Source organism: Xiphophorus maculatus, chromosome 1 (genome assembly GCF_002775205.1).
Source record: "Xiphophorus maculatus strain JP 163 A chromosome 1, X_maculatus-5.0-male, whole genome shotgun sequence".
NCBI classification, from domain to species: Eukaryota; Metazoa; Chordata; class Actinopteri; order Cyprinodontiformes; family Poeciliidae; genus Xiphophorus; species Xiphophorus maculatus.
Genome location: NC_036443.1, coordinates 19,429,381 through 19,449,842, shown reverse-complemented (window position 1 = coordinate 19,449,842; position 20,462 = coordinate 19,429,381). Strand labels below are relative to the sequence as shown.

The 20,462-nt window shown below is 36.9% G+C and overlaps 1 protein-coding gene across 1 annotated transcript in view; it reads right to left on the bottom strand.

Moving 5' to 3' along the window:
* LOC102235041 (metabotropic glutamate receptor 7-like) overlaps positions 1 to 20,462 on the bottom strand; it is a 79,783-nt gene that overhangs the window by 12,676 nt on the left and 46,645 nt on the right. Inside the window, exons 3-5 of the mRNA XM_023341978.1 lie at positions 6,139 to 6,274; positions 5,349 to 5,503; positions 2,499 to 2,636 (exon numbers count right to left, since the gene is read on the bottom strand). Of these exons, the coding sequence (XP_023197746.1) occupies positions 2,499 to 2,636; positions 5,349 to 5,503; positions 6,139 to 6,274 (429 nt within the window). The remainder of the gene's footprint in view (positions 1 to 2,498; positions 2,637 to 5,348; positions 5,504 to 6,138; positions 6,275 to 20,462) is intronic.

Here is a 20,462-nt window from a genome sequence, read left to right as displayed (position 1 = left end):
AGTAACAAAACTACCCCCATTACATTTTATGGTGATCGTCATTGTAATTATGATTTTCAAGCTCCCACTTACCAAAAGAATGCATCATCAAGAAAATAGAATATAAAAAAGATTATTTTCTCAGTGGTAGCTGTCCGCAGGAGCTCAGTAATCATGTTAATAAGAAAAACAGAGTAATGTGGGAGACTTTTTTGAAAAGAAATGAGCTTGAAAGCAATCTGCGCTGACATTTCAGTACATTTTTCAGATCTTAACATACATCTCAGCCCACACATAACCTTTTTGATTTTTCTAAGCTTCACATAAGGAGTTCAGTGAACAGACCTCGAATGAAAATCCCTCTTGCTAGAGTTTTCATATTCTGGATTACTGGTTTCTTTCAATAAATGAGAATATGCTAAGAAAGTTGATTTATTTCCTTGATACATATACAAAAACTGAGCTGCACAGATTACAGAGATTAAACTCAGACCTTACTCAAAATTCAGTGCCTTGGAAAATGAAAAATATTATATGGTCAGGATGAAGAGTTCTGACTATAACTGTCTAGCAGAAAGCCATCTGTACCTTCCAGAAGAAAGATAAGCCACAGAAGGTAATTGATAAAAAAAACCTCTTAGTTCACAAGAATTGCATAGAAAATTAAGTGGAAGGAAAAAGACACACAAGCAATAAGGATAAGTGTAGCCTTTGAGTTGGTTGTGCAGCAAACCTCCTTCAAGAGTTTGCTTGGAGACTCATAAAGTATGGACTACATAAAGAGTCAGTACTTTAAGAACCTAAGGTTCTTAAACCTTAGGTTGTAGGTTTTGATATGGGTTGTAGCCCATATCCTAGGGATATGGGCTACAACTATTGCTTTCTCTGTGTTAGGCCACTCTGGAGCCAGAGGAGCATACTTCATGGGCTAAAAAGCCTGGGACTATTGGACAGTAAACCAAAGTCCTGTTTTCAGATTACAGTACTTTTTACAAATCTCATTTGGAAATCAAGGTTCCAGGGTTTCGAGGAGCAGTAGAGAGGAGCTGTATCCCTCTTGATTGAGGTCCAGAGTAAAATCTTAACAGTAAGTGGGAATTTGGGGAGTCATGTCATTCGCTGCTGTTGGTCCACTATATCCCCAAGTCAAAAGTTAGCATCTAACAAGAAATCCATGAGTACTTCATGCGTTCCCTTGCTGATAAACTTTCTGAAGACGCTGTTTTCGACAATAGGTTTTCAAGAGGAAGAGGAAGGACACCAGGCCCAACAAAACAGATCAGCTGAAGGTCATTGTTAAAGCAACCCGAGCCAAAGCCTGCTCACAAAAGGAGCCCCAGCCAATAATTGAGAGCATACTGTACAGTACATTGGCATACTTTTTAGTAGGCAAATATGTAATGTTGAAATTTTCTAAGTTACTTCAGGTTTTCATTAGTGGCCAACTGCGGCTCGGTGAGAAGAGTAGTTTTCTTATAACCAGAAGCTAATTTACCAATCTGCACATCAATGTGTGAATGTAGCTATAATGTAAAGTAATTTGAATGTATGTGTGATTCCAAAAGCTCATACAAATTCCTTGAAATTAATATTTTTTAAAAAACAATTGAAATATAATGCTTTGTGTATCAAACTGTATATAATAAAAAAAAGTTATATTTTTGAAATTAATCTGTGAAATAGGTCAATTTTTTGATGAGGTCTTGGTTTATTAAAAAACATGCATTTCAGCTTGGGTGTGGGTTAAAAAAGTAGTACCTATTTCTGTATTTGTGCATCTGTGTTCAGAGCAATCTATGGGAAAAAATTGAAAAGTGTTTCACTGTCATTTTGCAAGAAGGCATCTCAGAGTTCAGCAAGTGGAAAAGCATCTATTGTCTTTGACACATGATGAAAGACACCATACAAGAGATTTTAAAGGAAACAAAATCCTTCAGCAAACTGTAATTTGTGTCAAGGCGCTATTGCCGTCATCAGGTATGGAGGGAAGATTAATACAGCATCCCACATTGCCGGCCGTCATCCACGCAGATAATTCATGCAGTGAAATGCCTGTCACACCGTTGGCAGGTGCAGTTTAGGTAACATGAGAATGTATCACCACTGGAAACAACACTATCATTAATAAAACCCAAAGAGACTGCAGGAGTAGGTTTTGTGAAGGGAATTTATTCAGATTTGGGAAGATTCTCCTGTAATTTCAGCTTTAAATAAAATATACTCTGGCTCCGTGTGTGCTGAGATGTCAAGGTTAAGGGGGAACAGAGAGATATGAAACCCAGGAGCAGATGGTCTGCTACAGCAGTGTGACAAATACATGTAGAGCATTAATTATTCTAATCATACAACTTAACTGTCCAGCACACGCAGGGTATCAACACCTGGTCTTAGACAAGATGATCAAAATCAAACCACAACAGCCCCCAGTGTCTGTGGTTTCTAATGTTGAATTTGCTCGTAGTCTTTATGCCAACCCAGATTCATTTCCCTAATTGCTCCATGCCATTAAACACATGTACCTGTACATTTGCGGCTGCTGTCCTCTCTTTTGGAAGCACTGAGCAGCCGGCAGTCAAAGTTTTCCTCCCAAAACTCCGCAAACCACACATTCCTGCGATTGTTCTCCAGGGTGAGGCCCGTAAAGTATTCATCAAATCCTGGAATAGAGGAAAGAGAAGAAAGGCTCAGTTCCGGACCAATTATCAGCCAATTCTGACCTGGAGGAAATGAAGTAAAAACTGTGGTGGTAGCAGGGGTGCACAGCTCGCCGCTAGGTGTTGGAAAAAGCCCTTGCAAGCACTTCCTCATCAAATTTTGACCATGGCGGATCCTTTTCCGCTGAAGCCCCATAGAACTTTAATCACAACTTTCATCTAGGAAATTACATTAATTAAGAAACAGGATGCATTATAAATAACGCAAACTTTCTAAGTAGTGCCTCAGCCTGTTGCCTGAAGCTTGAAGGTGCTGAACAGGTTTTCCTACTTTGTAAAATTTTCTTTAACAGACAGTTTTTTGTGAAATTACGCCCAACCTTGTTCAGCAAAAATATTCAGCACACCTCACGGCTAAATGTGCTACAGTGTGTTTTTTGTTGCCATTGTTCTTTATTCTTTAACTGCTCAACCAACAATTTTCAGAGTAAAAAGTAATCTGAATTTCACTCTTATCCAGTCAAACCAGCTGGTGGAAAAGGTGGAAATGGTTCACTGAAGCTAAATGATTCTCCTGATGTTAATTTCAACAGTCCATCAATGATGCATGGTGGATAGCTAATGTCTTCCATGCCTACACAGTGAACATTTTCTCATTTTGCATTTGGCTAGACGTCTCCTAATGACCAAATGCTTCATAAAAATTAGGCTTTCTTTTATGATTACGAGCGTCTGTATGGACAGTGACACAGACCAGAGCTTAAAATAGATAGAACAGGCTGAGAATGTTCCATTTAAGCTTTGAATTTTGCATAATCCCTGAAAATGCAGATCTACAGTATCCTCATTTGCTTCATTTTGCATGTGGGTAGAAATTTAGTCCACAAAAAACCCCACAAAAAAACTGTTAAGAATATGATAGAAAAAAAATAGAAATTAAAGCTTTTACAGACTTCTATCATGCACCTGTTTTGACAGTCTAAATCCATCACCAATGTTGCTTTTTAAGAAAGTAAAATCAGTCCCTCACACTAAGCCATTTAAATTATCTGGTTTTATGGTTAAATATAAAAAGGAGAGCTCCTCTTATCCAAAGTGGTTTTTAGTCTTATCACTCCAAACCCATCAAGGTTATAATTTTTCTCTGAGGACTGTCAAGAGTTATTGGGACATATATACATATATATATATATATATATATATATATATATATATATATATATATATATATATATATATATATATTAACAAATTGCCTACTTAAGCATTATTACATATGCAGCAGAATCTGTGGAGGTCAGTAAAAAAAAATTGTTAATCTAGAATGTTTTTTATCAAAAATGTATTGTTTTCACAGCTGTACGGATCAGTGTTTTTTTACTGAGAAAAGATGGCTGTTTACTGTGGCTGCTAAGAGTGACGCACACAAATTAGTCTCGTCTGACTTTAAATATTATCCGTGTCTTTGTTTGTTAGCTGTTAACAATGTCTTCACACAATCTTTAAATTAGTAATAGATCTTTTAATATTACCGCTGGAAGGTAAAAGTGATATTCGTATAATATAACCAAAAGGAGAGAAACAGAACTCTAAATAACTTGCCTTTGAGTCTTTGAGATTTATCAACTTGATATAAGTTGACTGAATCTAAATGTCTGATAAATAAGTTTTTCAAAATGGATCTGCTATATAAACCAAAAACACCTGGATAGATCCAGTGGGTTTTGCAGCAGTAAGGTAAATGCATAAGAAATGAAAACATTGGAGCATAAAAGAAAATATGAACAAACACCTTTTTTTATTAAATTGGCTACACTTCTATATAAAACAACCACAAACAGAAACATTCAAAGAGCCCATCAAATACATTGAAAATTACTTCGCTTTAACTCAACTCTTATATTTTTTTGTAAGAAACGGGTCAAAGAGACTTTTGTCAAATGCTTGTATGACCAAAGTTGTAGGTTAAAGGTGCAAGAAAAGGCAACTAGCTCTGGTGGACTAGTTGTGGTGATTTCAGATATGGGCAATATGACACACAACCCAGGGTGGCATTACCTCAAGGAGGTATTAGGAGGAGCCTAAAACACTCAAAAGAGAAAAAAAGCAATTTTTTTTAGAAGGGGATCAGATGAGTTTTCTTTAATTCTTCAAAGAAAATAAGTTAAATAAATCTGTTCTATAAGTGCATCTCCAGTTAATATGGTTGAGTGGTAAAATACAACCACTCACACCACAATATGCTGTATAATACAACATGTACTGTATTATGCAGCATACAGTTCCTACTTAAATTGTGCCTCCGTTTAGTGAATGTGATATCACAAACTGCAGCAGGGCAGATTTTTTTTTAAAATGCAGAAACAATTTTATGACCTAAAAAGCTTTGCAGAACCTTAATGCCACCCATGTGCGCTCTTGATTTCTAGAAAAAACTGCAGGTCTGTTTCATGTTACATATGCACCATAAATATGTTGCTCACTCTGATTTTCTTAAAAATAAAAAAACAATTCTGATGTTGTAATGTCAAGCAGTGAGAAAAATAAATGTCTTTTTACACAGTATATGTAAATACCAAGTTTTATATGTATAATGCATCATATTATGTCTATTTTGCATACTTTTGGGTTAGAGATATAACCCAAAGGAAATATTTGAAAGGCATAGATTTAAAAATCATAGATTGCAGCCTGTGGTGTTCATGATGCAGATACCTTCAATGGAGGAGCGTTTGGGCAGAATTGTGACTGCTCCCACTGCTACGTCCTCCAGCTGGTGGATCGGGCTGCTCTTGGAACCCCAGCTGTCTGATCCAATCCACAGGAAATGGCCCACCTGGTTGGCCCTCTTGGTGGCATTGAGAACTCCTCTGCAAGAACATCCATATGGTTATTAGCAGAAAAAAAGAGGGAGAGATAAAGAGAGAAAGAAAGGTGTGCAATCTCGTGTTTATCAAACTGAGGCACACAGCTAGCCTTAAGCAGCTCTTTGGACATAAAAGGCCTCTGATGGGGGTTTTCTCATTAGAGCACAAGCCAAAAGAAGGTTATTACTGTTCTTATTTTGCAGCATGTGTTCTGGGGATAGCAGAGATGGTAACATTTAAATAACACAGCATATGTCTGCAGGCAGACATGCTTATTTTCTTCATTCGCACTTCACCTCTGGATTCTTTATTCAGAATTTACATGTGTTAAAGGTTTGATTCTGAGCTTCAACATATAAACATTACTCAGGGGCTATTGTAAATGAAACAATATCTCCTCTGCTTTGTTCCGACCTGAATTCCCTGCTTCCCCTCTGAGCCATGTTTGTCTTGTAGCAGGTATGTTTGTGCAGCCAGACGCAGTATGCTCTTGTTAAAACTGCACTTCTAGCCTTTTTCCCTTTCTTTCTCTTTTTTTAGAACCTGCTGCTCAGAGATTAAAACTCCCCAACGTGGCGACTCAGCGGCACGCCACAAGAAACACGCATGACTCCAGATTGTGCCGCTGCGCTCCTCACCGTATGTCTTCTTCACTGGCGAAGATGATGATTGCCCGTGCGTTGTGGGTTTCCAGCAATTGTTGGATGATTTTGTCGTAATCCTCCGTCTTGGGGTTGTGGGGAATTTTCAAAGATTGGGCAATGCAGATTCCACCTTTATAATGGGGAAAGAAGGTACAAATGAGTAGGCTCCTGGGATTCTCTCCGTGCACAGTTTCTCAAAGCTTCAGGTCACAATAGCTGCGGCTTTTTCATGGAAATCTCTCCCAAATGGAAAGAAAAACAAGTCTAAACACAAAAGGACTTTGATAAAGCTGCTCTGCCTTCTACGGAGTCTAAACGACATCCTTACAGTGTATACATTTACATTTTGGCAACGATCTCCAAACCACATCAGCCTGCAGTCGAACACTTACTGTATGGTGAACCTTCCTGCTGAGCGCCGGCATCATTTCACAGACAGAGACAGTAACAAACACATCGGCTATTACAAATCCAATAATCCACACCCACTGGGACGCAAAGCTACAGATTTAATATTATGGATTTGAGAAGAAAACACCAGCTCGACATTGAATTTTCATTTTACGTCATTATCAAACATCTCTTACTGAAACCTGAACCGATCAGATAGCCCAGCTGGCAATAACAAACAAAGAGGATATTAATACAGACGATAAATCACTCTCAGACAGGTCACCGCTGATGAGCTTGTACAGGATGGAGAGAGCTGATTGCCACACGCCGCTCTCAACATGGTACATATTTCCACGTTTTGATTTAAGCAGATCATCAGATGTCGCGACGCTCAACAGCTCATTATTGGGTAGAGGAGTGAAATCCTCTCTTTCACAAAAATAACCTGAAACTGTGTTCTGTTCCCGTGTGATGTGGTAATTATAGATGTGGAGGACGAGCTAACCTTTTGAGCGCTGGAGATAAACAAATAATATGATAACCTGTACAGAAGGATGTACTAACTACTGCAGGCCTACACTGAAGCAGCAGCTCGTCCCGAGTCAACAGCAAAGCTTTACCCAAACCAATTAAATTTCTCCCACTCAAGCATTTTAATAGTCTACCCAATAACCTCTCAGTTTGAGTTTCCCTGAATAGACAGGGATATGGAAGGGATCTCCTAATTGCCACTCTCCTCAGGCTCATTACTTTGATATAAACAGCTTTTAGCTGGCAGATCAAACATCCACAGTCACGATTATTCTGTGGCATTTCTTAAGGCAGGAGAAAACAAAATGATAACTGTTGAACCTTTTCTTAGATGTGTGTTTTTTCTAGCATCAGCAAGCAAAGCTGTTTTTTTTTTCTTTTGATGTAAGAAAAGACACAGCAAGTGTCAAAAGGCTTCTCAGATGGCTGCTGTTATCCAGCTGGAATAGACTGAACATAAAATGGATCTCCTGCCAGTGGCTATGGCGTTGCTTAAGGGTTTGTGGTAACTTGTTATGAGGAAAATGTGCTCTGTGTCATTTGTGCAGGGAAGGCCAAGCTGAAAGTCTCCGAGGATGAACACTAAGGCTCTGTTTCAGCTCAGAGAGTTCAGATAATTCAAGCCAGAGTGCACACTATATGAGACTGCACTTCCAGGTTTCTGTTTTCTGAGCCAAGCAAAGAATTAAGCAGCGACTTCCATTTCTGGGCTGATTGTTTTCTGTTTGTAGGATTCATTCACAAGTACTACATACAAAAAGAAAATTGCTTTGCAAATATGATTACATCTGTTACATTTTCTATTTCATCTCACTATAGCCACAAGTTCCAGTTTGTTTTATTGATAGACCGACCCAAAAGTAGAACATAGCTGTGAAGTTGAAGTAAAATAATACCTGGTCTAAAAATTACTTTTAAAATAGAAATCTGAAAGATGTGGTATGGATTTGTAATTTTACCCTATGATAAATTGCTTTCACTTAAGTTTCAGCTACAATGTGGAAGCATGTTGGAGTATCTGTTATTTTCATTCATATTTTCCTTTTTTTATTTTTTACTTTTGTTCCTGTGTTTCTGGTGGGAAAAAATGCTTTTTTACATGATGGTTCTCTCTGGTTTTGGATGTGCAGCTGGATGGATTTTTGCGAACACTTTTTATACTTTGCTCATTTGTTATGATGTAACCATAGCAACAAGGTGGTTTACAACAGGAGCAGCTGATTAACATTGCAAAAGCTGAAATGATGCCACAACTTCAAGCCACAAATCCCAAAGGAGTTGAAAATGAGGCATTGTGGGTTTTGAGCAGGAGCAAAGGGGAGAGAGAAAAGGAGGAAGTTCAAGCCATCTCTTCTATTGTGGGAAATGTGAGATCATTAGCAAGGTGGATGAACGTGCAAGTAGTGACAGTGGAGAGGTAAACCTCCCCACTAACAGGACAAGCCCTCCAGCAAATTCTGGGTCATTGTGAGTGGCTGCCGCACAAAAAGAAACAGAAGAACTGATGTAGGATTACTTTCTATGTTAATGAAAAGTAAAAAGCTAATAACAGGAGCTGGATTACATTTAATTGATGGCAGATTAACTAACCTGAGCTGTGGGTCTCTGCAGCTCATCCAGAGTAAACTTGGTTGCTTCTCTGATGCTCTCCTTGAAAGTTATTTTTAGTAGGTTTGAAGTTTCATAGAAAACTGTTCTTTGACAGTTTTCTATGAGATGCTCTAAGCTTTAACAACTCGAAGAAAATTGAAGCTTGAACATTAAGGATATGGTAGTAGGACCGAACCCTCCATAAAACTTTACATTTTTTGAAACACAGCAGACATGACATTCATAACATGTCTGTTGTGGACTTTGGTCTTCTGTAGTCTGTTTGTAGTTCTCTAGCAAACTACTAAGGTCTTTATAGCGCACCTGGGATTAAATTACACACAGCTAGAAATTTACAAATTATATAACTTCTGGAGGGAGTTCAGATTGCCTTCAGAAGTTTATTTAGTGTATTTAGTGGAAGTGGATTTCATTTAGCTGTAAAGGAGATGAATGTACATGAAGGCCACACTTTTTATTAGCAAAGAATTTTGTTAAAAGCACATTGTTGTTCAAACTTCACAATCATGAATTGCTATCTTGTTCCATCGCATAAAATCCCTGCTTTTACATTGAAAGTTTGTGTGTTTTTTATTTTTATTTTATTTATTTATTTTGATCAGCCAATAAAAAAGTAAAAGCAGAAATAAAAATAAGACAAATAGTCATGCCAACTGATATGCAATTTTACACAATTTGCTCGAAAAGGAGCAGGTGTTAAAGTGAAATATGTGAGAAGTTCAACGGGTACGGATACTTTTACAAGACACTGTAAATATTATCTATTTGAATTGCGGTCCTGTTATAATACATCCTCACCAAACCCGGCTGAATCGTGTAAAGAGTTGCAAGATCTTGAACAAAGACAGATTGCAGGTCACAACAGTTAATATAGAGACCACCCAAGCCACTGATGAAGATAAAAAGCACTTGGAGCAAAGCCCATCTTCACTGAGAAATGTGCTGTGAGCTTAAAACTACCCCGGCGGTTGTGGGCTGACGGTTGTGCAAAAGGGGGTAAATTATTGAATACCTGCGGAATACCTCATCTGTCAGTCAGTCAGATGGTCGAGCAGAGAGAGGCAGGGAGGCTACCATGATGAAAATGCAAGTGTAGTGTCAGTAGTTTCAGAGTGCTGCGCAGTATGTCGGGCTGCCTTCTGCTGTCGCTGGAATGGAAATGGACTTGAAAGAGTCTTCATCTCAGAGAATAGATTTAAAGGAGTTCTGCGGGCCTGTTCTGGTTGCTGATGTCCGATGCGAGGCAGTGAAATGTCAGGCTCTTTGAGATAATAGTGTGTCAGAAAAGCCAAGTACACAAGAACCCCTGGTCCTAAGCTACTTTAAAGGCCTGTATTTAAAACAATATGTCATTTTTAAAATGTTTGTCTCTTTTATCAATTTAACATTACATGCACTGTGTAGACTTTCCATTATCATTTTTGCCTCACTTTATCTCAAAAGAGAACAAAGAAACTAAAAAAAAACCCTGCAAACCTGACTTTTTGTTTTTGGAACAATAATCCGTTCAGAGTTAGAAAGCACTGGTATGTCACAGATTATAGAAAAAAACTATCCTAAATATTTGATTCCTTATTCCTCATTTGTTTAGGTTTTTTTTTTTCTTTGAGCGGTGTCTTGAACATTTTTCTTGCTGCTTTCCTATTATCTATGGGTGTACAAGTGTCATCAAACGAGTTCAGTTTGTATTCTGGTTGTTTACTTCAGGCAACCGTACATCTTCCTACAGACAATTGTGATTCAGCCCTTTTTACTCTGATACCTCTGAGATTTGTTAGAAAACATTAGAAAATCGCCTAAAGCGCTAGCGGATGAAAGTGATGCTGCTTTGACAATTCACAAAAGAAGAAAAATCACAGAATGAAACAAATTGTAACAATTTCCAGAGGACTGCTCTCCATCTTCAAAAGTGTAAGAGGAAAAAGAACCCAACTTTTGCCCCATCAGGTTTCTGATACTGAACTTGTCAATACCTATTTGCTATTAAAGCAGACAAAAAGTAGCTTTTTGTCCGTTTCTTCAATCATACTGGTCTGGTTTATGGAAAATATCTGCTGGGGAAATGTTTGGCCACAAAAGTTTTTTTTGAGTAGCAGTTCTACCCAACTAAACACTACCTTCAGAGAAAAAAACAGGCAATAATAGGAAATGTACATTTTGTGAAACCTATGGTTCACTTGTCCTGGAACTGCTCTTTCACAAAACATCCCTGGTGTGCATAGTTTCTTATTTTATTTATGATCATGTGCACCCTAACTTTTTGTAATGCTTAAAGAATGTCTTGTTTTGTCACACAAATATTAACAGTAAACTAGATTCTCACTGTCATGTTACTAACATGCATCTTGTACTGATCAAATTTCATATCCAAGTTCTCCAAGTATAAACCAAATTTTGTGAAAACAATGTGAACTGTCGCTTCCACACTGATTCTATACACCATATTTTATCGAAAATCAACAGCAAGAAATATTGGACTTAAAAATATGTGATTAAATATTTTAATATATTTAACACATAACACTTCAGACATGTTATGTGTTAAAGCGATTTGAAACCCCTAGCACTTGGTGATCACGGTATGGTTGTATTCTTCATACACCTTTCTTTGTTTTTATCAACTTGAAGTCCGTTCAGAGTTAGAAGTGCCTTGATCTGCTTTGTTCTTAATAAAGAATTTAGATTTTGAAAATTGAACCTACCTACAGATCTAAGTGAATGATAATGAATCAATTTTCAGAGTCCCAAAGAGTGATTGCTTATCTTTCCAACATGTCCTTTGAGCTAAAAAGGTTAGCTGGTAGTTTCTGTTGTTGAAAGCTGAAGTTAGAATGTGATTTGTAGCTCCTTAAATAACTCCCTTTACTAATTTAACATTAAAGTTGGAAGCTATAAAACAAAGGTTAACTTCAATATTGTGTTTTTCAGCTGAAATGGCAGTGATGTTGCTAGAGTAGCTTGCAAGTTTACCTATTGAATGGTTGGGATGGCAGTATTTCCTCCTGTACATGAGAAAATACATAAGAGAATAATATATTTTCTCTTATCATGTCCATTAAAATGTAGTTTATATCCTCGTTGTCCAAAACAGCAAACAATTTCACTTTGATTTTCAATTTATGTGAAGACACACACACCGAGATTCTGTGGGCTGCCTCTGAAAGAAATGGGAACACTGTATCCCTAGTTAGAAAAGACAATGTGATGCTTTTCATCTTCACTCTTATTGTTAAATATATTTCACATAATACATTTATAATATATTAATTATCATGTTCTTAGTGTTAATGGGTCAGGATAACAAAGCATTCTTCAAAAAATAGTTGGCAGATTAAATTATTGGTTGCCTAGTAATGTTACAGCCAATTCTGTAGCTGCTGTGCAACTATATGAGAGTGCTGCAATGTCTTTTATTTAATATTCTCTTTATTCCATATTCTCCACTAAAAATGCTATGTTGAACAAATCAAGTAGTGTGTCTGTTCCGGCTGCATATATTGCTTGTGCTATTCAACAAGAGGTAAATCTAATCTAGATCTGTCCTGGACAGGTGCACTGATGTTTATTTATTTTTTGCTACATCTGTCTATGCATAATTGCTCTCAAAGTACATTTTTACGGTGCCAATGCAATCGCTAAGCCTTTAAACCTTTCTAAACTTCCAGACAGAAAACAATGTGAACTTCCACACTGATTCAAATTTTCTTTGTAACACAGATTTGCCACATATTCAACCTTCTCAAAAGGACACAATCTTAGAAAACAAACAGTATCTATAAATATTAGGCTCAAAGTTGTGAAATAAAATATATTTGATGGGAAGTACAGTTAAGGAGTACAGATTGTGAATATTAACACCTTTTCAAGTTTGTGTAGCTAACATAATAAAGTTTGACTATTCTGATAATGTAATTAAACCTTTAATTTATACAATTGATTTCTAAGAACTGGCATTTTAATGTGAAAGTTGTACTTGGATGTTCAATATGGATAGGCCCTTTATAGCTGTATCATTTGCATACTCTGTATATAATATCTACAAATATAACATTGATGTAAGATGGGGTGCATTTGTGTGTTCTTTATGTGTGTATGTGACATGTGTATTTATGATTACACATTCATTCTTTTCTTTCTTTTTTACAATGACAAATATTGTCATTAATAATGTATTAATGACAATAATATATTGTACAATGACAATAAAGAAGGAAATTGTGTTTTAAATCAAAATATTACTTTGGTGGTATGGCTAACGTTAAATTCCAAACCTAAATCAAGAGAATCTGTCACTACACTTGAAAATCAATCTCCACACACTTTCTCCTTCCAGTCTGATACAAACTTAGCTGTTTTTCAAAGAGGAAGGTGCAGAGATCTTTGTGTCTACTCGTGCAGAGCTAGTAGAAACCAAAAATGTTTACAAGTCATTTTTGCAAGTCTGATGAACAAAGAAAACAAGATCTATCCAAAAAAAAAAAAAAACTATTTCTTATCAAATACACATCTATGTCAAGTCTACCCCTGCATGGCTGTAGGCTGGGAATCCAAACCTGTAATGCTTATCTGTAGGCCTAAATCATCTCACAAAACTTTTATGATTACATTTCAAACTTCTAATATTTATAAATAATTATGTAAGCCGCCATCCAAGAAACTGCAAAAGTCTACTTTATATTGTTTTTATTTAAATATTTTTAGCCAGACGTGTACTTGAAATATAGCAGTTAGCTTAACGGAGGGACTCTGAGGTAAGTTATGCTTATTTATTTTCCTAAATAATGCAGTCACTTAAAACAGGATTCAGTTCAAGGAACAAGTCTAACTCAAGTCTAAAATTTTTCATTATTGCAACTTAGGTGCAACTTGAGTCAGAGTCTCAAACTAGAGTCGCCGTCTCTCGTAGAAGCATTGCCTGAACATGTTGCAACTTAAACTGCAGGGACTGAACACAAATCCACACATCAATTTTCACTTTATTTGTAAAGAGACAAAGAAAATCACATATTCTTTTCCTTGCAATTCATACTTGTGCTCTGCTTTCTGTGTTTCTATTATTCAAAATCCTTTATTAGTGTATTGATGTTTGCAGTTGTAAAGTGGCAAACACAAACAGGATGAAAGGGTAGAAATACTTTTGCAAGGTACTGTGTACCCTTAAATGACTTTTGAAAAGTTTGACTTTGAGTCAATGTTTCTGTTTTTTTTTCATAAACCAGGCCATCTAAGCCCGTGCCCCCAAAGCGATCCAAATTCTGCTGTGTGCAAGTCTGAGCTTGTGTGGGAAATAAAGGCTCTACAAGCTGGTAACTATGTGCTTAGGGAGTTTTGAGTCTATTCTGTTTTTTGTGCAACTGATGTCAATATTGTTGTGAGGAAAACAAAGGAAGATTTTTTTTTTTTGCATTGATCTTATATCTGCTTTACAATGCAAATGTAAAATCCCCAAACATACACTACAGCTCATATAGAAAAGTTGCTTTTTGCTTTTGTTAGTCATAGTTTGGGTCTTCCCATAAGGCGGACTTGGAGTGAATTTACACCTCTTAACTTTACATAAACCTAGAAGCAACCAACGTAGAGCAACGTGATGGTTATCAGGTTTAATAGCGAACCAAATACAAACTTCAAGGTTTTAAAAGATGCAGCTTCTAGAAAAACTAGACTCTCGAAACTCCTCTTATGTTTTGAGGCAAATGAACCCATACCACTCTGCTAGATGCTGCTCATCTCCTCCTCACCAGTAGAAATTAAGCCCTAGCTTTCATTTTATTTATACTGAACCAGGTTCTGCTGGAGGTTTTTTCTCTTAAAAGAAAATTATTCTTCTGCAATGTTGCTATTTGTATTGAAATCTCCAGTAAAGAAAGTTTGAAAACCCAGTCTTTTTTTCCCCTCTCACTTATGAGGTTCTACATCATTCAGAATGAGTTATCTAAGCCAATGAAGACCATGTGATACAACCAGGTCTCTGTATTCACAGAACAGCCATTAAAAGATCACTAAAATTGGTTTATAGTTCGTCTTAGGTAATGCTGTGCATGATCCAGTTGGTGAAGTCATCCAGCCTGCTTTCTGCTTCTATATAGAAAATGTTCAACAACTTTATGCATTTGTAATTATCGGCTTTTATAACAGACATTACATTAGATTGTGTGGTCAGGATATTTTTTATTATGCTGCATAAAGGTTATAAATTGATATGCTGTGGCCACAAACAATTTTATTATTCTGTTGTATAGACAGGATATAACTCTTTACCTGGGGTAGAAATTTGTTGTGTAATTTTGTATATGTGTGTGTGGTTGGTATGCTCCATATCCCCCATCTTATAAAAATGTTTTCTTGCAGTGTAAAAGAGAGAAAATAGAGTGAAATTGTACATTGTTGAAATAAAGCCCTGTAATACCAGGTGGGATGAGAGATATTACTTTCAGTAAGCAATATAGTGCAATTCATTTAGGTCTTTAATTGAACTGACTACCAATTTATACATATATTTCACTTCTGTGGTAAAGATCAGACTTTGGTAAAGCCATTGGAGGCCAAAAATAACAAACAAAAATCTATCACTTAAGAAAAGGTTTAGAAATTTACAAAATTTGCTAACTCACATGTACACATTTTCACACTTTTACTTTAAATGATCCTTTATGGATTTACTCCATAAACTTTGTAAGAGCCACTATTGTTCTGACAAATGTTGCACATGTCAAGTCACACTGGAGAACCTATATTTCTCAGCTGGCCTGGGAATGCCTTGAGATTATTTGTATCATTAGTGCCATTCTACTGTATAAATTAACCTCAAATGTAACATGGAAAGATAGAAAAATATTTTAAAAATATTTATTTTAATTAACGTTGTATATAGAAACTCTCCCCAGTTCTTTATTACTTTGGATCAAGGTTATGAAGAGTAACCAGGGCAGCCAAAGATGGCAAATCGCTGCTTTAGCCAAATTAATCATTTTTGTTTTGATTAATAGAAGATTTGACTCAATAGTCTGAATTGTAAACGTGGGCATGGTGATATATAAAAGTGCTTTAAAGAGGTAAATGAAAAAATTATTATAAATATAGGAAAATTATCCTCTGTCCTTATAGAGCCCATTTTAAAAAGTGAACTTTAAAGATGACTTTAATTAAAGAATAATAAAAATGAAAGGAAGTTAAAAATTCAGAAGATGCTTGTGGAAGGGACTGTCCTAGATCTTTTTCCTTGAAAAGCAGAGATCCAATTATTATACAACATTCATAAACCCCACAGATGAATGTGGATCTTAAAAGTAGGAGTTTTTTCATAGCACAAAAGGATGAAAAATTCCAAACAGGAACTAAATGCTATTACAAGGCCACACAAAGGTGAATTATTTTCAAAAATGTAATGACTAAATGTCAATATATTTTTACGTTAACAGAAAAGACTGTTATACTCTGCTCTGTTTTGGTGCCACTATAAATTGATTTGCAGAACATAAAATTCTGGACTTTCTTTCCACAAAAAAATGACAAAATTGGGTGGGAATGCATGTACCACTACACCCCTAATATCTGTACAGATTTGATCTTACAACTATAAAAGCAGTAATTGTAACAGAAAACCCCAGTCTATGTTGTGCTTTGCTGTGTGTACATTGCGTAAAGGTGCATTTGTGTTGTGTCTGCATGTTTCTGTAGAAATATATCCACACAAGTGAAGTGAGAAGTTTTCTAAAGTCAAAATGTGGAGGTGGTCACAGAGGAGAGAGTTACTTCCACCACGCACACAAACAGCCCCCTACAGTTCATCAATGTGGAGAGAAACCGCACCAACGGAGCATGCATGGGCCCAGGGCACAATGTGGGACGTGGGTGGACAGGGGCCAAGACCCAGCAAACTGCATTAGCCATCCCCCAAGCACCTATCAGACTAGGTAAGGAAAACTGTTATGTTCTGTTGAAGCTCATGGTGCTTGTGAAGTCAGATGACGCCAAGGTGGTTCTGATTAGGGATGGGCGGTACAGACTTAGATTTTCATCATGATAGTTTGTGGTGCTATTATGATAATGATGAACAACTATTTGTCACTTCTTTTATGTTTTTTTTTTCTGGGTTACTGTATGGCTATGACAGCATGGCACAGCAATTGTTGGCCCACAAACCCAAATACTGCTCTGGAAAAATATTCCCATTTTGAATTTGGCTTCATCGAGACACCAGTTTCATAAATAAGTGCATTTTTTGCCCTAAACTACACACCATAACTGTATTTAACCATAGTTTTGAATTTATTGAAATTTATTGATGCTCTCTTGGAACAAAGGGTAAACAAAATATAAGAAAAAATGTAGTCAGCTTTTGAACATTTCAAACATGACAAATTTGTCATTGTCACATGGAATCCTTAAATCTCAGAAATAATTTTTTTACATTAACAATGATACGATAAATGTCCAACTATAGTTGTTAAGACTGGAAATATATTTGTTTAAATTTCCACCTCAATAAATAAAAATGACTCTTAAAGGTTTGTAGATGTTTAATCTGTTGACTTTCTTCAAAGAAACTATCCAAAATAAGGGGAGAGTGAATTGTTTAGTTTTAGTGTTGTTTTTTAGTCTAAGAGTTACATCATGTATTTTTCTTAATTAATCAGTAGTTAGTAGATATTTGTTAATCAATAATAAATGATGTTTTTCATTCTGTAAACTTTATTTTAATTGAAAAAATTGCAACCCAGACCTGCCAAGTAATAACGATGTTGACTTGAAATATCAATTCGTCCACTTCTCCCAAATCAACCTTAAAATTCAGATCTTGGACATCTTGTAATGTAATAAAGTTCACTCATCGATTGCCTCTTCCAACTGATTTGTGAGGATTTATATATAAAAAAAAAAGGTTTATGCATAATAACGCAATTTAACTTTGATTTTTAGTTACTGTGATGTTTTGTATACACTGTTTTATCTAAACTTCATGTTTGTGTTCTCAAAGGCCTAGCAAGGGAACATCTGCTTTGTATTATATTTATTATGTAAAACAATATTTACTGCACCTCTGTTAAATAAACTAATTAATTAATTAAACAGTGGAGGTCGTATTCTTGTCCTAATTTAGACCTAAACTAATAGTTCCTCTTCTCAAACTAGATTATCATCAACTCACATACTTATTCCTTGTAATAAATATTTTGATTGGCAGTATGTTTTAACTGTCATTTAAAGTCTGCCAAGAAAGCAAGAGCAGAAAGTGAGATTATTTACACATTTATATGCAGTTACTCTAAATGTTGAATTTCTCCCTGCAGCAGATGGATGTGATGCTAACTTGTGACAGTAGTAGCTGCTCATTATTCACTTACTCCTGGTAATACAAAGGCTAACAAAACAAAGCGCAGTATGAACCTGTGACCTTTGCTCTGAATTAGATTAATATGTCAAAAAGAATTTCAATAATGATCATTGCTAATTTCACTGGACTCCTGGAAGTTCTCAGCTTATCAGATTGCCACAGGTCATGTACCGCATTAACTTCTTCAATTATTCATCTTCAGTGCCCTCGGATCTAAAAATGCACCGCAGGATGAGAGACCCGGCACTCCCATTTCGCTTGGTAATATACAAATCCCTTTAAATTAGGAGCAGTTGATGGTTTCAGCTATCCAGCTTTCCCGCCTACTCACTAGTACCCTCCAAACCAGAACCTCCAGGGTGTCCATAATGCTGCAATTATATTTATCACCTCGACAGTCAAACTGCAGACTTAATCCCTCCGGTCTGCCTGCCTGAACACTTGGGAGCACATCAAATTGGGCTGACATGCAGCCTATATTCACGTTCTACATCTCGGTGCCCTTTCATATTCTGCTTGCCTTTTCCACTGATGGCCTGGGACACGTCAATGTCGGAAGGGCCCAGCCCAAGGATCGCGGTCTATTTTCCAGATGCGTCATACCTCTCCCCTCCACTGCTGCATATGAGCCTAATATGTTTTCAGGCAGATCCCTTTCTCGTCATTGTTAAGGAGAGATCTGAGAAAGGCTTAGTGTTGGCAAGGTTCTGCAATCAATTCCACAGTTGTACTTTGTGGGAGGTTTTCCTCAAATGCAGGCTATTTTTTTTATTTATTTTTTATTTTTTGTACCTGATGGGAAAAACTGAACTCCATCGCTCTGGCCTGAATCCAGACAGACACAGAAAAGTACAAACAAGATTTATCTCTGCCAGATTCACCTGGAGCCAGATGGAAGGTGCACAATGTGAGAAGAGACAGTGGAGAAAAAATAAAATAAAAAGGAGGGGAAAAAATGGAAAAGATCAATACAGGCTGACCATCACTCTAGTCTCAGCTTGGGGTAATGGGCACCCATATTGCATTAGTACACGAGATGGTTCTCCTTGAAGTGGTGAAGCGAGAATCCTACTAATGCATCTGACATTTGGACGCAAGAGAACGGGGCAGCCGCGCAGAAATGTCTCAGGGCCTTACGGATGAGCTTGCAAGGATGCTGTAGTGTCAACCAAACAATGCTGCTCTATTTTCTACATTTATTTACAACAGAAATGTTGAAATAAATGCGCTGTCTTCCCATAATAACAAAGATGGCTTTTTTTATTCACTTCAGTCCATTTCAGTCATTTCAAATGCAGATCCCCTGCCACTGAATGAATCCTGTGACTGTTGTCCTATTATATAGTTAATGTGTTTATTAAAGATAAATCGTAGGGTACTGAAAATGTTCCTTTAGAGCATCTAATTCTCATTTGTGTATGAATACAAAATAATGTGGCGACTGGAGCTTTAGCAGGAGGAGTGCAAAACATAGTCATAATGCCATACCTCTTGTGTTGTTGTTTGGGAATCATAATTATATCGCTCTGTTTACTGGTCTTTGCATAAGAAAGAATGAAACATTAGCAGCAATGCGTCTGAGAAGCCCAGCTGATGGAAGCTGCGTTTATTTCAGGACGTGAGAGGAACTGAGACAAAACAAGCCTTCAATCAGGACTTTTCCTAATTTGCTACAACACTGCCTTCTTCGTGTCCGTCTTCCTTCACCATGCTCTCTCCCTCTGTCGATGCAAATTACACAGCCGCAAACAGCTTCTTAAAGTTTTAGTGAGTGATCATGCCGGACATGAATGCACACAGATAAAATATTCATGCATGCTGGACCTCTGATCGGGGGCCTGTGAGATATCATTAGCTTTCCATATTTTTGAGGGTTGTTCACGTTGGTCTACTAAAAAAAAGAGAGAGAGAGACAGAGCTCGCTCCTAGCAAATGTGCAAGAATTAGACTGGGATCCACAGACATGTAGGTGAGAGAAAGCATCGCCAGACATGTTTGGTTAATCATCCAATACTTTGTAATGAGGCATCTTTGGCTTCATGTTGCACACAAACTGCAGCAGCCACTGTGGAGAGTCTCTGCAGACTCCAGTCTGAAGACCTCTGAACCATATGATTTGATGAAGCCAGCTGACCCATCGAACTGTATAAGCAGAATTTATTCTGCCGATAGCAGTAACTGTTGACTGACATAACTACATGCCGTCGGCAACACCGGCTTGGAAAAAACAGGTGAGTCGAGCGTGTGCACAGTTGTCAGGTTGCTTTCCGAGCAAAAACACGTGAACGTCTGAATACAAATCACTTATCTTCCAAACCTCTTTAGACATAACAATAAACTTGTTCAGTCTCAAACAGGATAATTTCCTCTTAGAAAATCTCTATTATTGTTCTACTGCAAATTTAGACAAGTGCAACAAATGTTTAAAGGCTTTTTGATCATGTTT